The sequence below is a fragment of the Cyprinus carpio genome, chromosome B16, assembly GCF_018340385.1.
Source record: "Cyprinus carpio isolate SPL01 chromosome B16, ASM1834038v1, whole genome shotgun sequence".
NCBI lineage: Eukaryota > Metazoa > Chordata > Actinopteri > Cypriniformes > Cyprinidae > Cyprinus > Cyprinus carpio.
The window spans coordinates 5,719,411-5,738,865 of NC_056612.1; the positions used below are offsets into that span (position 1 = coordinate 5,719,411).

The 19,455-nt window shown below is 37.2% G+C and overlaps 1 protein-coding gene across 1 annotated transcript; it reads right to left on the reverse strand.

Annotated features, from left to right (window-relative positions):
• Positions 1 to 615: 615 nt before the first annotated feature.
• On the reverse strand, positions 616 to 13,040 carry LOC109100296 (neuronal pentraxin-1-like). The gene is made up of 6 exons (XM_042740443.1): positions 12,753 to 13,040; positions 8,804 to 9,681; positions 5,701 to 6,124; positions 5,002 to 5,252; positions 2,849 to 3,028; positions 616 to 1,548 (listed from the first exon to the last, which is right to left on the reverse strand). The coding sequence occupies exons 2-6, from the start codon at positions 9,401 to 9,403 to the stop codon at positions 1,339 to 1,341; spliced, it is 1,665 nt and encodes a 554-aa protein (XP_042596377.1). The 5' UTR covers positions 9,404 to 9,681; positions 12,753 to 13,040; the 3' UTR covers positions 616 to 1,338.
• Positions 13,041 to 19,455: the final 6,415 nt, after the last annotated feature.

A 19,455-nucleotide genomic window follows, 5' to 3' on the forward strand; every position in this document is an offset into this window, starting at 1 on the left:
ATAAAGATCTTCCAGTCACAAGCAGTGCTTATGTTTGCGTTAGATAATGTTGATATAATGTCCTCCTTGCAGTCTAAATATCAGTGTGTTGCTGTGATGTCATGTTTTTCATCCTGCTTCGCTTTAGCTTGTTAGCTCATTTCCTGACTGATAACCAGAACAATTAGCACTGTCTAATCTTATTATTCTGTGCCTCAGCAGACCACAGACACTCGGACCAGAGGCTTCCCATAATGCCACAGTAAACGCAAACACATGCATTTCAGCTCAGAACATCAGGTTCACTTCCAGACAAAATGGTTAACAAAATCTATTGCCAACATCTCATGTTAAGTCAATATATTTATACATACTGTATATTAAAGTGAATATATTTGTCACTTTACTTCTGGAACCCTGTTGTCATATGTGTATAGTGCTTTTACAGTGAAAAGAAAAGAGCGTCTGTATGTTCTGCAGGTCTGTTTAAATATCTCCGTTTCTAATAATAGCAGTGAAGACCAGGCTTCAGGACTGCAGAAGAGCCTGAAGAATTCACTTTGGGAATGCTATGAAAATCATTTACAATGTTATGCAAAAAGTTTTTAGAATTAGTCAGAAACCATGGAATCGCTATGAAAGTTGTAGTCCCTTTATTGCATTTCTGCTTTTTAAAAACGCAAACAAATGAAAACAGGTTGATTAAAACATTAAATGCATAATAAATTCCAATGCATATACATTAGTGGAAAATTATATTCTTTTGAAACACTGACAGTAAAGTAAACGCACTAAATCAAACTACGACACAATCTGAAACTCAACGGGTATCACAGAATCGCTGCTTATTTAGCTCCGCTTTGAGTCGGCTAAACATTTCAACATCTGGACAGTACAGTCAAACCTAAGAGATACTTATTTCAGTTAGAAAGTGTACAAACACAGCAGCCTGATCAGCGGAGTGTGACTCTTCTCTTTGGGTTCGCTGTATCTTTAGATTCCAAGAAAATCAATATTTGCTGCTCAAATAGAGCCTCGAGAGCCATCTGTTTCTTCTTTTATAGCACTCCTGTCTTCACATTCTATCTATGACCTGTGCTTTTCTATCCAAGTTAGGACAATATGTCATATACTCGCATCAGACACTGAATAAAAGTCAAAAAACAACAAAAAAAGTTCAGTAAGAAAACATCCGCCGCACAAAACACTGAAACAATACAAAACGGGTCCCTGGTGAAATCCTAGAGGTCATGGGGTCGTTCAGGTTCCTCACGTCAACAGAAGGCAATATTGAATGAGTTTTGCATTACGATGAGGTTACGAGTGGTCAGAATGCTTTGAAGTCACGTGTCCTTCTCTTTAATGGCAGGGGTCAAAGGGGTATTTGGTGACCCCGCTGTGCAGCTCCACCTCTGACTCCGCCCAGGCGATGATGTCACCGGTCATGTGACCTCCACATGACGCCAGGCTGTAGATGTCGTGCGGCGTGAGAACATGAGACCACATCTGAACGTCTGAGATTTCACCAACGAACGCCTGTGTCGCATCGAAGCGGCCTCCCAGTGTGTCCTGGAGATCGGGGAATATTATATTAGCAACACCAAACTGATGAGTTTAGTGCGTTATATACTTAGTTTGTGAGGCAACCACTTCAACATCTTGTGACTTCAACTCTGAATTCAACTTTACTGGCTTATTAATATAGTGCATGACTTTTCTTGTGAAAAAGAAGTATTTTTTTAGCATAGTTGTGAAAACTTTAGAGTGTTTTTGACCCACTTAAGCACATCTTTATATGTAATTTCACAATGACTTCTATTGTCTTTAAATATGGTTAAAGTGTTACTGCTGAATGCACTGACAAGCATTTATGATACACTAAACTATACTGTAATGCCATTTCTTACCTATAGTTGCAATTGAGTACATTTAAAATATATTAACTTTAAGTGTATATAACACTACATACTGTATAATACACTAAGTCAAGTACTTTGCATGTGTATGACAGCACTAAAATTAAAATAGGTGTGCTTCTTTAAAGCATGACAAAACATTATTAAAACATACTGATTTAAAATGTACTTTAGAGAAAACATAATTTGACTATAACAAAGAGCACATTTTTAGAAGTTTACTCAAATGTGTTAAAAAAAAAGCCATGAAAGTGTCTCTCTTTAAGTGCACTTAAGTGGCATTTCAATAATAAATGTGACCCTGCAGCACAAAAGCAGTCTTAAGTAGCACAGGTATATTTGCAGCAATAGACAACAATACATTGTAAGGGTTAAAAATATCGATTTTTCTTTTATGCTAAAAATCATTAGGATATTAAGTAAAGATCATGTTCCATGAAGATATTTTGTAAATTTCCTACTGTAAATATATCAAAACTTAACTTTTGGATTAGCCATATGCATTTCTAAGAACTTTAAAGATGATTTTCTCAATATTTAGATTTTTTGCACCCTCAGATTCCAGATTTTCAAATAGTTGTCTCTCAGCCAAATATTGTTCTATCCTAATAAACCATACATTATTTAAAGCTTCTTTATTCAGCTTTCAGATGATGTATAAATCTCAATTTTGAAAAATTGTCCCTTATGAATGGTTTTGTGGTCCATGCTCACATATTATCTACAGTTAAGATTTTACACTTTAAGTGGTCTTTCAATGCAGTTAAGCACACTTCTTTTTCACAAGGGTTTAAATATCTCTCAGTGCTTTTGCCGCAGTGTTAGGGGGTCGTGGATGGTTGCCAGGGTGTTGCTATGCAGTTGTTCATGTTTTTTGATTCGTGGCGCTAGTAAAATGAGGAATAAGAGCAGAATCTGTGTTTGTTTGATTGTATGCTGCGTCTGTATGTTACCTGTTCCTGTCCCAGTATGAAGACTCCTCCAGGTTTGATGGGGTGCCAGGGCGAGAGGTTTTCTCCTGAGCCTCTCTTCACTCCGTCCTGATAGGCCTCCCACAGTCCGTCCCGCGTCGACCACGTCACACACACGTGGTGCCATTTACCATCACTCACCGAGAGCGGCAGAGACACGGCCTGTCAGCACGCGCACACACACACACACACACACACACACACACACACACACACACACACACACACACACACACACAGAGATCAGATCAGAACAAAGAGCAAGATCTGTGTTCCGTTGTCTCTCCTCTTATTTCACCATCTGTCCTTCATTTGTCTGTCAAGAAAATCCTTAAGGAATGTGAACTTGTGAGCTTATTTTTGGAATGTTTATTACTTAGTCCTCTAAGATCCAAATGGGATCAAATAGAATCCTCTAGAATTCAAATAAGACCCTACTGGATGAATTGAAATTCCTACTGGTTTTTCAAATTCTTTTTGATACCTAGACATTTATTAAATGTTGGACATTATTTAACGAAGATGTCTAACTAGACAGTTAAAGGGAATCACAGGAGAGCTGAAGGAATATTAAAACCACAAAATATTTAAAATTCTTATAATAATATTTTGGTCATCATCCTAGTCTTATTGGAAACTATTGCACATCCCAAAGTCTGGGGTCAGTAAGATTTTATTTATTTATTTTAATTAGTGTGGGGTCATTAAATTGTTCAAACGTGACAGTAATGACATTTATAATGTTACAAACAGTGGTTCTTTTGAACTTTCTATTCGTCTGTGATTCCTGAAAAATAAAATGTATCAGTTTCCACAAAAATATTAACTGTTTTGTTTGTTGATATTAATGAGTATTATTTAAGATGAAATTAATTATTCTTAATGTGAATTTCGATACTTGAGCAGGACACTGAAGACTGGAGTAATGATGCTGAAAATACAGCTGCGCATCACAGAAATAAATTACAGTTTAACAGATATTCACATAGAAAAAAAGCAATTTTAAATTACAATAATATTTCATAATTTTACTGTATTTTGATCAAATAAATGCAGCTTTGATAGGCACAAGAGGCATTAAAATCATTGAATATATATACAGTACAGGTCAAAAGTTTGGAAACATTACTATTTTTAATGTTTTTGAAAGAAGTCTCTTCTGCTCATCAAGCCTGCATTTATTTGATCAAAAATACAGAAAAAACAGTAATATTGTGAAATATTATTACAACTTAAAATAATAGTTTTCTATTTGAATATACTTTAAAAAAAAAATAATTTATTCCTGTGATGCAAAGCTGAATTTTCAGCATCATTACTCCAGCCTTCAGTGTCACATGTAACATCCAGTCTATCACATGATCATTTAGATATCATTCTAATATTCTGATTATTATGAGTGTTGGAAACAGTTCTGCTGTCTAATATATTTGATGAATAAAAGGTTAAAAAGAACTGCATTTATTCAAAAAAAAAAAAATTCTAATAATATATAACACATCCTTGCTGAATAAAAGTATTGATTTTATTTAAAAAAAAAAGAAAGAAAAAAAATTACTGACCCCAAATTACTGACCAGTAGTGAATATTGTTATTACAAAATATTTATATTTTAAAAACATAGCCTTTTTTTTTTTTTTTTTTTTTTTTTTTTTACTTTTTATTCATCAAAGTATCCTAAAAAAGTATCACATGTTCTGAAAAAAATATTAAGCAGCAGAACTGTTTCCAACTTTGATAATGAATCATCATATTAGAATGATTTCTAAAGGATCATGTGATAATGATCCTAAAAATTCAGCTTTGCATCACAGAAATAAATGATAATTTAAAGTATAATAAATTTAAAAACAATTATTTTAAATTGTTATAATATATCACAATATTAAAAAAAAAAATCTGTATTTTTGATCAAATAAATGCAGGCTTGATGAGCAGAATGAACTTCTTTCAAAAACATTAAAAATAGTAATGTTTCCAAACTTTTGACCTGTACTGTATATAACATTAAAAATATTACCAACCCCAAAACTTTAAACTGTAGTTGGAATGCAAAAAGAAAATTCTCAATAAGCCCCTGTATTTCTGGTTCCAAATGATAAAGTATGTGCACATCCTTCCTCTCTTTCACTCACTCTGTCATCGACCAGCAGCTCCATGGGGTTGTTTCCCCACTCGATGAGCACCAGCTCATTGGCCTGTCCGGGCACGGAGTAAGAGAAGGGCGTCCCGAGCCCCGGGCCGATGCCAGCCTTCATCCACAGACACAGCGTGAAGGAGAAGATCTCGTGCAGCAGCGTGCGCTTCACACGACCGTACATGTAGTTGGTCCTCATGGGGAAGCCGATCTGGAAAGCTTCCGTGGGTCTGCTCTTCTTTCTAGAGCCTGTGGAGATGATAAGCAGCAGAACCGTGCCATTTATCAGTTGCATAAACACAACCGGTATGTTAAGAACTAGTTTGACTAGCCTGCAGCTGTTCAAGGAGTAATCAGTTTTACTTTTCAGATTAGACCAATCAACCAATTTTTGTTACTGATTTTAAAAAGTTATGACCAGTCTTAAAGAAAAAAATCATATGATTAATTTTTTCAGACAGGTCTCGTCTAAATCAGACTCGAAGAAGGAGAGATGCAAATTATTATTATTGACACACTATTTTCCTATTTAATAATGTAAAGCTGCTTTGACACAATCTGTATTGTTAAAAGCGCTTAATAAATAAAGGTGACTTGACTTGACGAGGATCTATCTAGAGCATCTAAGGTCCGAACCCTGCCTGACTGGTCCAGCTGCAGTGCTCTTAAGCAGGGTTCGTCTGAGCAGTTGTCTCACCCGTGTGCTGCAGCTGACTGAGAACCGTGTCCAGTTTGCTGTGCGCTCCACCCTGTGCTTCTCTGTGACCTTGCAGGTTATACGACAACCTCTCGAAGCCATGCTCGGAAGCCTTGTCGTCATGGCGACCGGAGTCTTGGTGTCCGTCGTCACGGTGGCTGTTGTTGTCGTGGTGATCGTCGTCATGGTGATCAGTGCGGTGACTCTCATCGTGAGGATCACCGTGGTCGTCATGGCTGTCGTGGTCTCTGTTGTCATGGTGACCGTCGTCATCGTCATCATCATCAGCATCCTCGTGGTCGGAGTGAGCGGCGCTGGTTAGCGAGGCAGAGTGATGGTGCTGCATCTGTTGCTCCAGAGCGCTGATCTTCCTCTGCAGGAGGTCCTTCAGGGAGCTGGAGTAGCTGCTGGAGATGTTTCTCGTCTGCAAACACAATCACAGCGCTCTGAGAAAAGGCCTGCGCACTGCTGTACTGTATGCTGCTGATCCTAGTAAAAAAGCACCTCACATATACTATTTGATAACTTGACAGCAGGGATGATATTCATTACCCTAATGAAACACATTTCTACACCAAGTGTGTTTGTTCTCTGCTACTGTGTTCAGTCTTGAGCCTGAACGACTCACTGACCAATATTGAATAGTCTACAACTTGGATAAGATTCCTAAAAGTTTCACACCTACAGCACACATTACAGACATTGATGCACAAACGCGGATATGTTCTACATGTCTACAGTCTTAAACGAAATCCTTGATTTGGCTTAAGCAACGGTAATCCTCGGGAAGTTCTTTTTGAGTTGGACGTGCTACTTCGGCTGTGCGTCCTGCATCATCAACCCGGAACTAAAGTTCGATTCAGTTCGATTTGTGAACCGGCTCGACCGGTTACTTCCTGAGAACCGGCTCAAAAGAACGATTTGTTCAAGAACCGAACATCACTAGTTACAAGCTGTTCATGCATAGATAAGATCCCCAAAGTTTTAAAGACTAAAGTCTGTGTGTTTTGTTGTGAAAGCGAAACTACTTTGTGTGTTCTTCCAAAAGAGGACACATTTAGAAATCAGTGGTTAAGTTGTATTTCAACACTGTTCCAGAACAGTTCAAGCCAAATATTCAGATGTGTGCAGCGCATTTAACGGAGGACTGTTCCCTGAACCTACAATGCCAGCTGTTCTGACTCACAGCCTGTAAGTATGATTTCATATTTAAAGGATTTGTCACTGATGATTCAAACGCGAGTTTTGAGCTGTGTAGAGTAGCGCTTGTTGTTTGTCGTTTCTCTGATTACGAATGCAGACAAATGGTTTTATGTTGCGATACACAACACGTAAAAAGACAATATAAGTCATTATAATCCGTAATTATGTCCCCACTGTATGCAACAAATGCCTTGTTTATAATGGGTTCTATTGGTGTTGTCTCGTCACGCCGGGACTCACAGCATCACAGCATGCTAAGGGGCGTTACATTTCCGTCATGTAACACTGTACAGACCTTTTTGAAAGATATTGTTTTTGTTTTGTTTTATTGTTTTATAGTTTTTTTTTTTTTTTTTTTTTTTTTTGAGGTGTTCAGTTTTATTTTGGTTTTGGAAAATAAACGTGATTGCTCTTCTCACAAATCAGGTCTTTCTTGTTTTTGTTACGTGTTCCCTGTGCCTTGTCTTGGACATCTATGTCACTTCCTGTCTCCCGTAGTGTTTGTAGTCAGTTTGTACCTTATCTCTAATAGCCCTAATGTTTCTTTAGTTCTTTGTGAGTTGTTGAATGTAATGGTTGTCTGTTTGCCCTTCATTCTGTTCTTTGTTCCCTTTTGTTTTTGGCTTATTGTTTGTTCTGGTTTTTCTGTGAAATACCAGCACATAGATCCTTACCTCTGCTTGTTTTCCCCAGCTTCTCCACACCATTACAGTTTTTGACTCGCATGTGTCTTTGACTAGTGCATCTTTTTTGCCTAAATTTAGTATAAATAAAATACTTAAAGGTGCACTAAGCAATTTTTTAAAAACTCTTTTGACCGTAGTGTTGGACCGAGTCCCAAAACATACTTGTAGCCAATCAGCAGTAAGAGGGCATGTCTTATAATGAAAGAGAGAAGAGAGAGCTCAATTTGAGTGCACCGGATGGATATTAGCAGACTGACTATAGATAGAAAGAACTGGAACGTAAAAAATAGGAAATTATTGGAGGAACAAAACATTAAAAGAAGGGTTACGATCAGGCAAGAGGTAGGACCTGCGTGAAAATCAGAGCAACACTGGAGAGAACTCAAGGAGCGTCAAGGACCTGAATCGTACACTGAGGTTGCGTTGTTTCTTTTTGATACGTGAGTAACGTTTTTTTTTTGCATTGTTTCACACAACTTATTCGTGTTGGCTTTTGTTTAAATATGCTTGTTTCCACAATCATCGTTGCCATGGTTGCATACGTACGTGTGGGACGGAGATATCAAAATGACAACCTGTCCTCAACTAATACGCTCGTATAGGTTGTTTGTCCAAATCCCTGAAATACGACCCATCAGAGCGTATACTACAATTGCGCCCCTATCGGCAAAAGGTCGTTTTCATATTAATGTTTTGTACTCTTTTATTTGCACTGTGATTTGCGTTTCGTGTAGCTCAGTTGGTAGATTATTGCGTTATACCTTGATATGCAATCATGCTATCATGGGTTCGATCCCAGAGAACGGACATGCACGTAAAATGTATATGCTCAATAAATCATAATTTAGCATGATTTCTGTGAGGGTTAGGTTTAGGGGGTGGGGTTAGGTGTGGTCATTCGAACGAATAAGCCTCCTAGTAAAATATGTACGAATTACTGTGAGATCGGTGTAAAAAGTCCTCACATTGCATTTAAATAAACGTGCGTTTTGATTGGTAATGACGTTATACGTCATTTCATGACGAAAGACCCAACGCGATACTGTCATTATTTTTACGCCCGCTAGAGGCCGCTTAACTTTAGGTGCTTGCACAAACGACCTATATGGTCGTTTTTTGTTGGAGGACAGGCTCCGTTATTTTTTCATAACTAATTAATTAAGTTAGTGTGATAAACTGATATCCCTAATATAAATGTGTACACCAAGGTATACCTGCAGGTTGTCCAGCCGCTGCTTTAGGCTCTGCAGCATCTTGCTCATCTGCTCCGGTGTGGACGAGGGTGAAGGAATCTCCCCCGCCATGTGCTTCTCGCTCAGCGCACCTTTCCCAGCGTGATGCCCTCCGACCCCGTCGCCATAGTGGCCCGGCTCCAGTCCGAGGTGTCCGGTGTCGGGTGCCGTGGGGTAGGCGTGATGGGCGTGATGGGCCAGGTGTGTGGGTGTGTGGCTCAAGCCCTCGCACAGGTTCAGTTTGGCGGTGAGTTCTCGGATGGTCTCCCTCTGGTCCAGGATGGTTTCCTTCTGCTGCACCAAACTCTCCCTCAGGTGCAGGATCGTCGCTTTGGCCTCCTCGGACATTCCCCACCAGCCGTTGCTGTTCCCGCCGGGCCCGCCGTGGTGTCCGGATCCGGGGCCGCCTGCTGTGGGGAAACACCCGGGATCGGCATCAGCAGGAATAGGGGTGCAGATGAAGCGAGGATGAGGGTTGTAGTCTGAACCCGGCATTCCCGTCCCAGCACACACGGAAAGACAGATGGCATAGAAGAAGAAGGAGAAAAGCCGCTCGCTCTTTCTTGAGCTCGCTGGATGCATTTTTGTAGGATGAATGCAGCCAAACTAATCAAATAGTCGGCTATTTGATGTTTAAAGCTTCTAGATCCGTATCTTCAGTAGAACTAGCGCAGGCCTGCTTTTTGACTCTCGTATCTGTCCTCGTCTTCTAAATCCTGTAAAACCGTCTATTGCTGCTTACTGTGTCTCTCTCAGCCTCCTCCTCTCCAGGGTCATCGTCCGTTCAGAGACCATGTGTATTTACATGTAATCCGTCTGATGATCCTGCTCTTGCCTCTTCAGAGTGACTCATCTAAAGCCTGGAGAAAGAAATAAAGAAAATGCTTGTCATGATACATTTTCAGAAGATTGGAACATCTTTAACTTTAAACTATGATATTTTAAATTATTAAATTGCTCTTTTGGCTCACTTAATGTGGATTTAATTACATCTTTATATGTAATTTTCAAAACTGTATTGTCTTTTTAAAGGAAAGGAGGACAGGAAAGTTTAAAGTTACTACTGAATGCACTGACAAGAATTTATGATAAACTAAAATGTGAACCTGGACCACAAAACCAGTCATCAGGGTAAATTTTTTGAAATTGAGATTTATATTCAATATATTGAATAAATGATCTCTCCATTGATGTATGGTTTGTTAGGAGGACAATATTTGTCTGAGATACAACTATTTGAAAATCTGGAATCTGAGGGAGCAAAAAAATCTAAATATTGAGAAAATCATCTTTAAAGTTGTTCAAATGAAGTTCTGACCCATACAATGTATTGTTGTCTATTGCTACAAATATTCCTGTGCTACTTATGACTGCTTTTGTGCTGCAGGGTTACATATATACTTTAAGGTAATTTGTATTTTAAGTAATTACACATTTATAATAATGAAGTTGCAATTTACTACATTTAAAATGTATTAACTTTAAGTGTAATATCAAAAAACACGGTTAACCATTAGACTAATCTGTAGAACCTGTAATTTAACACCAAGAACTCCTTCAAAGGAGGTTTCAAGAAGGTCGCTCCAATAAAGAGTTCAGGATTATCAGTTTAAGTTCCTCGAAGCTACTGAATTAATACAGGACAAACATTTACGCCCGCACAAGTGGAAGTGTGTACGTCAGAGTCTGTCCTAATGAGGATAAATCAAGAAGAGTCGTCATCAAGGGTCTGCAGAGGATTAGTGTGTGTTTGAGAGAGAGAGAGAGAGAGTGTTATGTATCTACTCTACCTCCTGAACTTTGCCTATTAATCAGATTAATTAAGCGCTTGGACTGATGGCTGGCAGGAAGGCAGCTGGAGTTTTATACTGTCCACAATTTAAAGAAGAGAGGGAGCGCTGAGTACGACTGCACCGTATTAAAACAGGATGCAGAATACAGAATATAAGGAAGTAGGATTCAAATGGAATGAAATGCAGAGAAACTCGTACATTTACATTTAGTCATTTAGCAGACGCTTTTATCCAAAGCAACTTACAAATGAGGACAATGTACAAAAAGTGTAATACCAGATTCATTAAAATATATTTATAATCTGTGAGACAGGCAACCTTTGATGAAACCAGAAAAAAGTACCCTTGACCTCAATATAAAATAATATGTATAATAAAAGCACATACACTTTTACACTCTCTGGTTCTTCCAAGCATCTACTGAAACCCAGATACAGCAAGAATATCTCACTTGTGAGTTATAAAGCACATAATCAAATCTGGACTCCACAGATTGTGCGTGTGTGTGCGGGAAGATCACAAGCTCAGAAAGAGTGACAGATGGAAGTGGTTGAGAACAGCGTGAAGCCGCTTCCCCAGTCTCTCTCAATCCACACTTCATCTCAGTTTATCTTCCTGTTAAAATCCACATGATTAGCCTGATTGTCGGGTTCGAATGAAGGCAGCACTTTTAAGTCAGACACATACAATGCAGTTTAATGTGCCTTCTGCTGAATCCACAAAAAAGTATTTACAACTATATTTAGTCTAGTAAAGAACCAGCTGGATCTTCACATGCCTGTTAATTCTGCTTTAGTCATAACACAAAATGTAAAAAAAAAATTAAAAAAAAAATCATCTTTCACTTAAATCATCAAAGTCATCTTTCATTTAATGTTCTTCTCAGATATTTGAGAGTATATACAATGCTACAGTAACTGTAAGTACATTCAGAATTATAGGCAGAAGAAAATCTGTCTGAGAAATTAATGCAATTAACTTAAGAATATTCTTAAAATGACACGTAATTGAATTAAATGAAAACATATTGAAGTTTTAATTTATATCGAATGCAGTTAGCTAAACTTCAGAGTGTTTTTGATCTAATTAAGTAGGACTTAAGTAAATCTTTATATGTAATATCATAATTACTTCTATTGTTGCAACTTTAAATGTATTACTGAATTATACACTACAGTTAAAATTACAATCAGTATGTGCTTTAGTATGTTAGTCATCATAACCAAATAAGTGTGCTTAAAAGTACAAAACAAGATTATAATACTTGTACTTGAAAGTAAAACCTTTAATTTGATTTTACTATAATGTGCACATATTAAAAATTGTACTTAAGTGTCTCTCTTAAGTACACAAGTTTTATTTCATTTTCATTCATTTTATATTATCTGCAAATACAGTATGTTGAAACATATATTACAAGTGCTTATTCAGTATACAACTGAAGCGATAGTGTCCTACATCTTGGATGCTCTGGGGGTAAGCAGATAAACATCACATTTTCATTTTTGGGTGAACTATCACTTTAAGTGCACGTTTCTAGTCCTTTATCAAAGTTAATCACAACGTTTTTCGACAACACTGTGGTAACTCAACCACCATCAAAAAAAGAGAGATCTGAGATATAAACTTAACAAAATAACACAAAATCCTAGAAGCTTCTTACAATGAGATCCTATATTAACAATACCATCAGAAACAGTATTGCAGTTATGACTATCATGGTAAATGCTTATTTTGTGCCAATAATGCAAATGTTTTAATCATTACCTCCTCAATTATTACCTCAACTAAAACTCAATTCATAAAAACACCTTTGAAGAGTTCTAACATCTGTTGATCAAATGAATAATCATACACTCTCTGAAAATAAGCAGCTAAACAATCAAGAAAAATGCAGTCTAAAGTTCTCAGCAATCCACAGACAGTCTTCATAATCATACAGAGTATAATATAAAGAAATCTCTGTGTATAATATATAGAGAGAAGTGGAGCGCGTCCATCAGTGTCATTCACACTGGAGTCATCTCCATCTCTTTACCTGTGCTACAGATCTCAACAAAACACAACAATCCACAAATCAAACACAGGCAGCGAGGGATCTCTGACAGCCAGAAACAATCTGTCAATAGCAGACTTACAGTCACAGTGCAGATCTGGTTTGTCCTGATGTTCTGTGTTGAGGCTGTTTGTATCAGTGGGCTCCTGCAGGTTTGTCCTGTACTGCTAGTCCAAATCAGTCACCAAGGGCTTGTGAGGGACTAGATCCAGTAGAGTCTGTGTAACACGCTCCTCTCCTCCTCTTCTCTTCTGTAGCCCCCGCTGCTCAACAGCAGTTAAAGTCTCTTTTGTCCTGTGCTCATTAACCCCAGCCTATCTCAAGACATGCAGTTAGAGATGTCATCACTGTTCCACTGTTGTGTTTAAATGACGTGATGAAATGTTTGGGATCTTTAGGTTTGACATTTGTTGCTGTCCAAGTAGACAATATAGACAGTGGGCTCCAAAAGCACTATTGAAAATGCTTCTTTTTACAGTATATAACTATTTAACAATAATAACAATATATTATAACAGTTTACTTCCTAATCTAGTTGTCTAATAACCTGCCATTGTATATTGCAAACCTTGTTGACTCTATGATAGGTATATTTTGCATCATTGAGATTAAAAAGTGTAAAAAATGTTTGTTTGTTTTTTTAAGTTGTGAATAAAAGATTATTGGTGTTTTAATTGTTAAAATCAATGTTTTTCTACTTGCTGTTTCTATGTAAATAGAATTCACTGTATTGTTATAGTTTTTAAATGATATTTTAAATTACTATTTTAATTTTAGTTCTAGTTTTAGTATGTTTTTTGTCTTTTTTAAACGTCTATATAGTTATAGCTTAAGTTAAGTTTAAACTTAATAAACTTAAGTTTATTTTGTTTAAAGTAACTTTTTATATATATATATTGTTGTTGTTATGTAACTACACTTGCTTTTGTTCCTTTTTGCACGTTGCTTTGTATAAAAGTGTCCGATAAATGCATGACTGTAACCGTAAATTTAAAAACTGAACATACATTTTAAAATTTGGTGCTTCACTTTTGATTTAAAAGCTGCATAAACACATCCTGACGATCTTGTTCTGCTGCAGGATTTGAGAATATAAATCAAAGAGCTTTTTCTGCTTTGATACATTTGAGTAGTGACCAACACTTCCTGTAAATGTTACGGCTTTGTTGGCTGTTGTATACGGCTCGAGAAGCTCTTCAGACTGTGAACATGGAGTCTTTGCTCCTCTCTGATTCTGTCACAGGTCTTAACGAGATAACCGGCCTAATTAAAGTCTGAGCAGAATCCAGCACAGCAGCCAGCGAGACAGATGGACGCTGATTGAGGTCAGAGGGAACATGCACAAACACAAAGCACAGAAAGACTGAGAGAAAGGTGAACAGGACAGACTCATTAATTACCATCACACAAACAGACAGTTTGGAAGATCACTGTAAAATATGGCAGTGTGATAATCCATAAACTTCCTTTATTCTGTACCAAACAAGGAATATAAAAACTGGATTATTAGGATATGATGCTTAAAAAGCTAATTTGTCTTTCTGTTTAACAGAATAGAAATATATAAAAAATAATAGTTATATGAAATATTGAGTGTTTGTGGTGTTTTATTTTGTTTTGTCTTAGACTATAGGATGATATGAGAGACATAAAACTAGCACAGAAATTACTTGACAACATTTAACAGAGGAATGTCTTGATTGATCAATCTGATGAGTTGATGTTTGTAAATAAAAACTCTCAGAAACAGAGCAGGAACTCTAAACAAGTCATGAAAGTAAACTACATTGTTCTCCAGTCCGGTCAGTAAACTTGTGTAAATGTGTTTGTTGTGACCTGATGTTGGGTGTTTGTGTGTCAGCTCTGCTTCTGTTTCCAGGAAGACAGGAATCTGCTCGGCATACAGCCGGAGGTCAGAGGTCAGCTGTAACAGTCAGATGAGTTCACAATGGAGGTACGACACAGAGTTACTTATACTTATGATTTAACTGGACTCTCCATTAGTTACACTGTAAAACAGGTTACCATTTGAAGCTTATTGAACTCTCAGCCAAAGCATCTGCGATATTTTTAGTTTATTTTTTGTTACAGCCAAAAATGTAAAATAATGTAAAAAGTTACAGAAAAACTTTAAACTGGTTAAAGGGATAGTTCACCCAAAACTGGAAATTCTGTTGTTTATTACTCACCTTCATGTCAAGATATTTTTGATGATATCCAAGAGCTTTCTGACCCTCCAAAGACAGCAAGGGAACTAGCACGGTCTAAGCCCAGAAAGGTAGTAAGGGCATCATTAAAATAGTCCATGTGACATCAGTGGCTCAACTGTAATTTTATCAAGCTATGAGAATACTTTTTGTGAAAACAAAAATAATGACAAATATTTAACAATTTCTTCTCTTCAGTGTCAGTCGATGTGTGTTCACAAGAGTACCACGACACATGCACGTTTCTTTGCTCACACAAAAAGTATTGGGCCTTGAACTTGGTAGTTACGTTGCTGTCTATGGAGGGTCAGAAAGCTGGCGGATTTCATCAAAATATCTTAATTTTTATTCTGAAGACAAACAAAGGTCTTACTGGTTTGAAACGACATGAAGGTGAGTAATTAATGACAGGATTTTTATTTTTGGGCAAACTATCCATTTAAGTTACCTTACTCAACATATATATAAGACTTAATTGTTTTTTACCCATTGTGCTATTTACTTTTACTAATTGTATTGTTCTGGTGGTTATCATTTACAGATTTTTTTTTTGTTGTTGTTGTTATTGTTTAAGTAGTTTGGTAAATTAACAATTGTGATAATTTTTAATTGCAGGGTTTGATGTGGCCAACACAGCTTTTACCAGTTTTTGCAGTGTATAAAAGGTGTCTGTTCGTTCTACATTGTGGCCTGTATAAACTTACAGTAAAAGCACACACTACTGTTCAGAAGTTTGTGTTTGACTAAGATTTTTTCTAACTTACTCTGTAAGTGTTTGAAGTCTCTTATGCTCACCAACCATGTGTTTATTTGATCAAAAATACAAGATTACAAGAGTAAAACTGTAAAATATTAATTTGAAATTACTGTTCCCTTCCAGAGGCTCACTTCGTTGCTGCATCAGTAGCTGATGCTGTGGGAACATCCCTGGGTAGAACCAATTGTGTGAAGCCTAAACAATCACTCAATCACTTGTCAATTCAGTGGCTGATGGTGCTGTTGCGTCATGCTCTATATGTGCTTTCTTGCACCATAGAGAAGCTTAAGTTGGAATAGCCAGCTGCAGCCCAGTGTAAGTTTGATGAACTTTTTCTTACTGGATATAGTCTATGCCCAAAATGTTGACAGCTGCCTTTTCTTTATTGATCTCCATGTCAAGACAGGCTGGGATTCACAGCCTCATGCCACAGCTCACCAGCACCATCACAGTTGTATTGATTTGCAATTGGCAACTAAGGGATACAGTATACCTTCCAATTTCAGTGCAATGCACCTTGCTTCAACTGAGTGCTTTCCACTATAATAAATGTAAAGGAGGATCCTGTTTTGAGGCAAATCCTTTATGCTCTTGGAGAATAGAGCTATAGAGGAAGTCTCTTTTTCAGAGGAGTAGAGCGGTTTCTACATCCATTATTTCCTAGTACCAAAAAGGATGGAGGTCTGCACCTATCCTGGACCACCAGCATCTGAACTACGCTCTGGCAAAAAGCAAGTTCAAGATGTTGTTTCAGAAGCTGATTCTGGTGGAGATTCGACCTGAAGATTGCTTTGTCACTGTAAAACTGAAAGATGCTTATTTCCACGTTCAGATTGCCCAGAGTCACAGAACGTTTCTCAGATTCGCTTTTTGCGAGCAAAGCATTCCAATTTCCAGTGCTTCCCTTCAGCACTGGCTTCACCTCTAGGTGTCAGGACTCACTCTACGAGGAGTGCAGCAGCATCTCAGGCTCTTTTTAAGGGAGTTTCTTTAAAAGACATTTGTATGGCAGCAGGCTGGTCCTCTCCACACACCTCTGTCAAATTTTACAAATTGGACATAGAGTTTACACTTTGCTCCCATGTACTGTCTGTTTGAAAACTGTTATTTCTATGCCCAGCGATATACAGGTGCTGGTCATATAATTAGAATATCATCAAAAAGTTGATTTATTTCACTAATTCCATTCAAAAAGTGGAACATGTATATTGTATTTATTCATTACAGACAGACTGATATATTTCAATTGTTTATTTCTTATAATTTTGATGATTATAACTGACAACTAAGGAAAATCCCAAATTCAGTATCTTAGAAAATTTGAATATTGTGAAAAGGTTCAATATTGAAGACACCTGGTGCCACACTCTAATCAGCTATTAACTCAAAACACCTGCAAAGCCTTTAAATGGTCTCTCAGTCTAGTTCTGTAGGCTACAGAATCATGGGGAAGATTGCTGACTTGACAGTTGTCCAAAAGACGACCATTGACACCTTGCATAAGGAGGGCAAGACACAAAAGGTTATTGCAAAAGAGGCTGGCTGTTCACAGAGCTCTGTGTCCAAGCACATTAATAGAGAGGCGAAGGGAAGGAAAAGATGTGATAGAAAAAAGTGTACAAGCAATAGGATAACCGCACCCTGGAGAGGATTGTGAAACAAAACCTATTCAAAAATGTGGGGGAGACTCACAAAGAGTGGACTGCAGCTGGAGTCAGTGCTTCAAGAACCACTAGACAAAGACGTATGCAAGACATGGGTTTCAGCTGAGAGCACTCCTTGTGTCAAGCCACTCTTGAACAACAGACAGCTTCAGAAGCGTCTCGCTTCAAAAAGGACTGGACTGCTGCTGAGTGGTCCAAAGTTATGTTCTCTGATGAAAGTAAATTTTGCATTTCCTTTGGAAATCAGGGTCCCAGAGTCTGGAGGAAGAGAGGAGAGGCACACAATCCACGTTGCTTGAGGTCCAGTGTAAAGTTTCCACAGTCAGTGATGGTTTGGGGTGCCATGTCATCTGCTGGTGCTGGTCCACTGTGTTTTCTGAGGTCCAAGGTCAACGCAGCCGTATACCAGGAAGTTTTAGAGCACTTCATGCTTCCTGCTGCTGACCAACTTTATGGAGATGCAGATTTCATTTTCCAACAGGACTTGGCACCTGCACACAGTGCCAAAGCTACCAGTACCTGGTTAAAGGACCATGGTATCCCTGTTCTTAATTGGCCAGCAAACTTGCCTGACCTTAACCCCATAGAAAATCTATGGGGTATTGTGAAAAGAAAGATGCGATATGCCAGACCCAAGAATGCAGAAGAGCTGAAGGCCACTATCAGAGTAACCTGGGCTCTCATAACACCTGAGCAGTGCCACAGACTGATCGACTCCATGCCACGCCGCATTGCTGCAGTAATTCAGGCAAAAGCAGCCCCAACTAAGTATTGAGTGCTGTACATGCTCATACTTTTCATTTTTATACTTTTTTTGGCCAAGATTTCTAAAAATCCTTTCTTTGTATTGGTCCTTAAGATATTCAAGCTGTACATGCTCATACTTTTCATTTTCATTATTTTTTAAGATACTGAATTTGGAATTTTTCTTAGCTGTCAGTTATAATCATCATAATTTATAGGTATGTGTGTAATTTATGATTTTATTTTTCAGTTTTTGTGTTTTTGAATGGAATAAAATAAATCAACTTTTAATTTAATATTCTAATTATATTCTATATTATATTCTAATTATACCAGCACCTGTTATATATATATATCCGTTATACCTGTATATATATATATATATATATATATATATAGTGCACACAAGATTCCTTAAAGGACCCAAATCAGCGGCAATAGCCAACTGACGCAGAGTCTCATTAGGAACAAAAGTTAGTAATCTATTTATGTTTTTTGAGTCGTAGGACTGAAGACTTCTTCATACTCAGTGCACATTAGCCTCATATACAGTAAGTCAGATCCGTGCTGACGAAGAGCGAAGGAGAATTAACCTAATGTCTGCGCACACGACCCCTGAGTGTGAGGAGGATATACGGCATTATGATAAACCACTGAATCAATCATAGCATTACCTTAACTCACCTCTTGTGTGAGTGTATCATGTACTGTAAGAAGCAGTGCTGTAAACATGCATGTATCTTTTACATTGAACTATACAGACACAAACACAGTGATCCAGCAGTCACCTCCCATATATTATACACACACACACTGCCAGTCAAAAGTTTGGAATAATTATATAAAAAAAATAAAAAAAATCCAGATTTTTTAAGTTTTTATTTTTATTTATTTTTAATGTTTATTTTTATTATTATTATCAATGTTAGAAACAGTTGTTATTTATTTTTTTTTTTATGTAATTATTGATACTTTTTTTTGATTTTTTGATTATTATATTTTTTTGAAGAATTTTTTTTATGTAGTAGTATTTTGTAACATTAAACGTCTTTACTGTCACTTTTGATAAAAGTATTATTTTTTTTCTTTTTTATATTACCCCAAACTTTTGGTAGTGTATCATGATTTCCACAAATATATGAAGCAGCACCACTGTTTCCAGCACTGATAATAATCAGAAATGTTTCTTGAGCAGCACAGCAGCATATTAGAATGATCTGGAGTAGTGATGATGAAAAGTCTGCTTTGATCACAGAAATAAATTACATTTTACAATATATACACATAGAAAACAGTTGTTTTAAATTCTAATAATATTACGTTTTACTGTATTTTTAATCAAATAAATAAAGCCTTGGTGAGCATAGGACACTTCTTTGAAAAACATTAAAACATCTTACTGAAGAAAAAAGA

Coding starts and splice junctions, on each gene's coding strand:
- LOC109100296 (XM_042740443.1), bottom strand. CDS start 9,403: ATGCATCCAGCGAGCTCAAGAAAGAGCGAGCGGCTTTTCTCCTTCTTC. Junction 6,125..8,803: donor AGCGGCTGGACAACCTGCAG/GTATACCTTGGT, acceptor TTGTGTTTGCAG/ACGAGAAACATCTCCAGCAG. Junction 3,029..5,001: donor AGCTGCTGGTCGATGACAGA/GTGAGTGAAAGA, acceptor GCGTGCTGACAG/GCCGTGTCTCTGCCGCTCTC.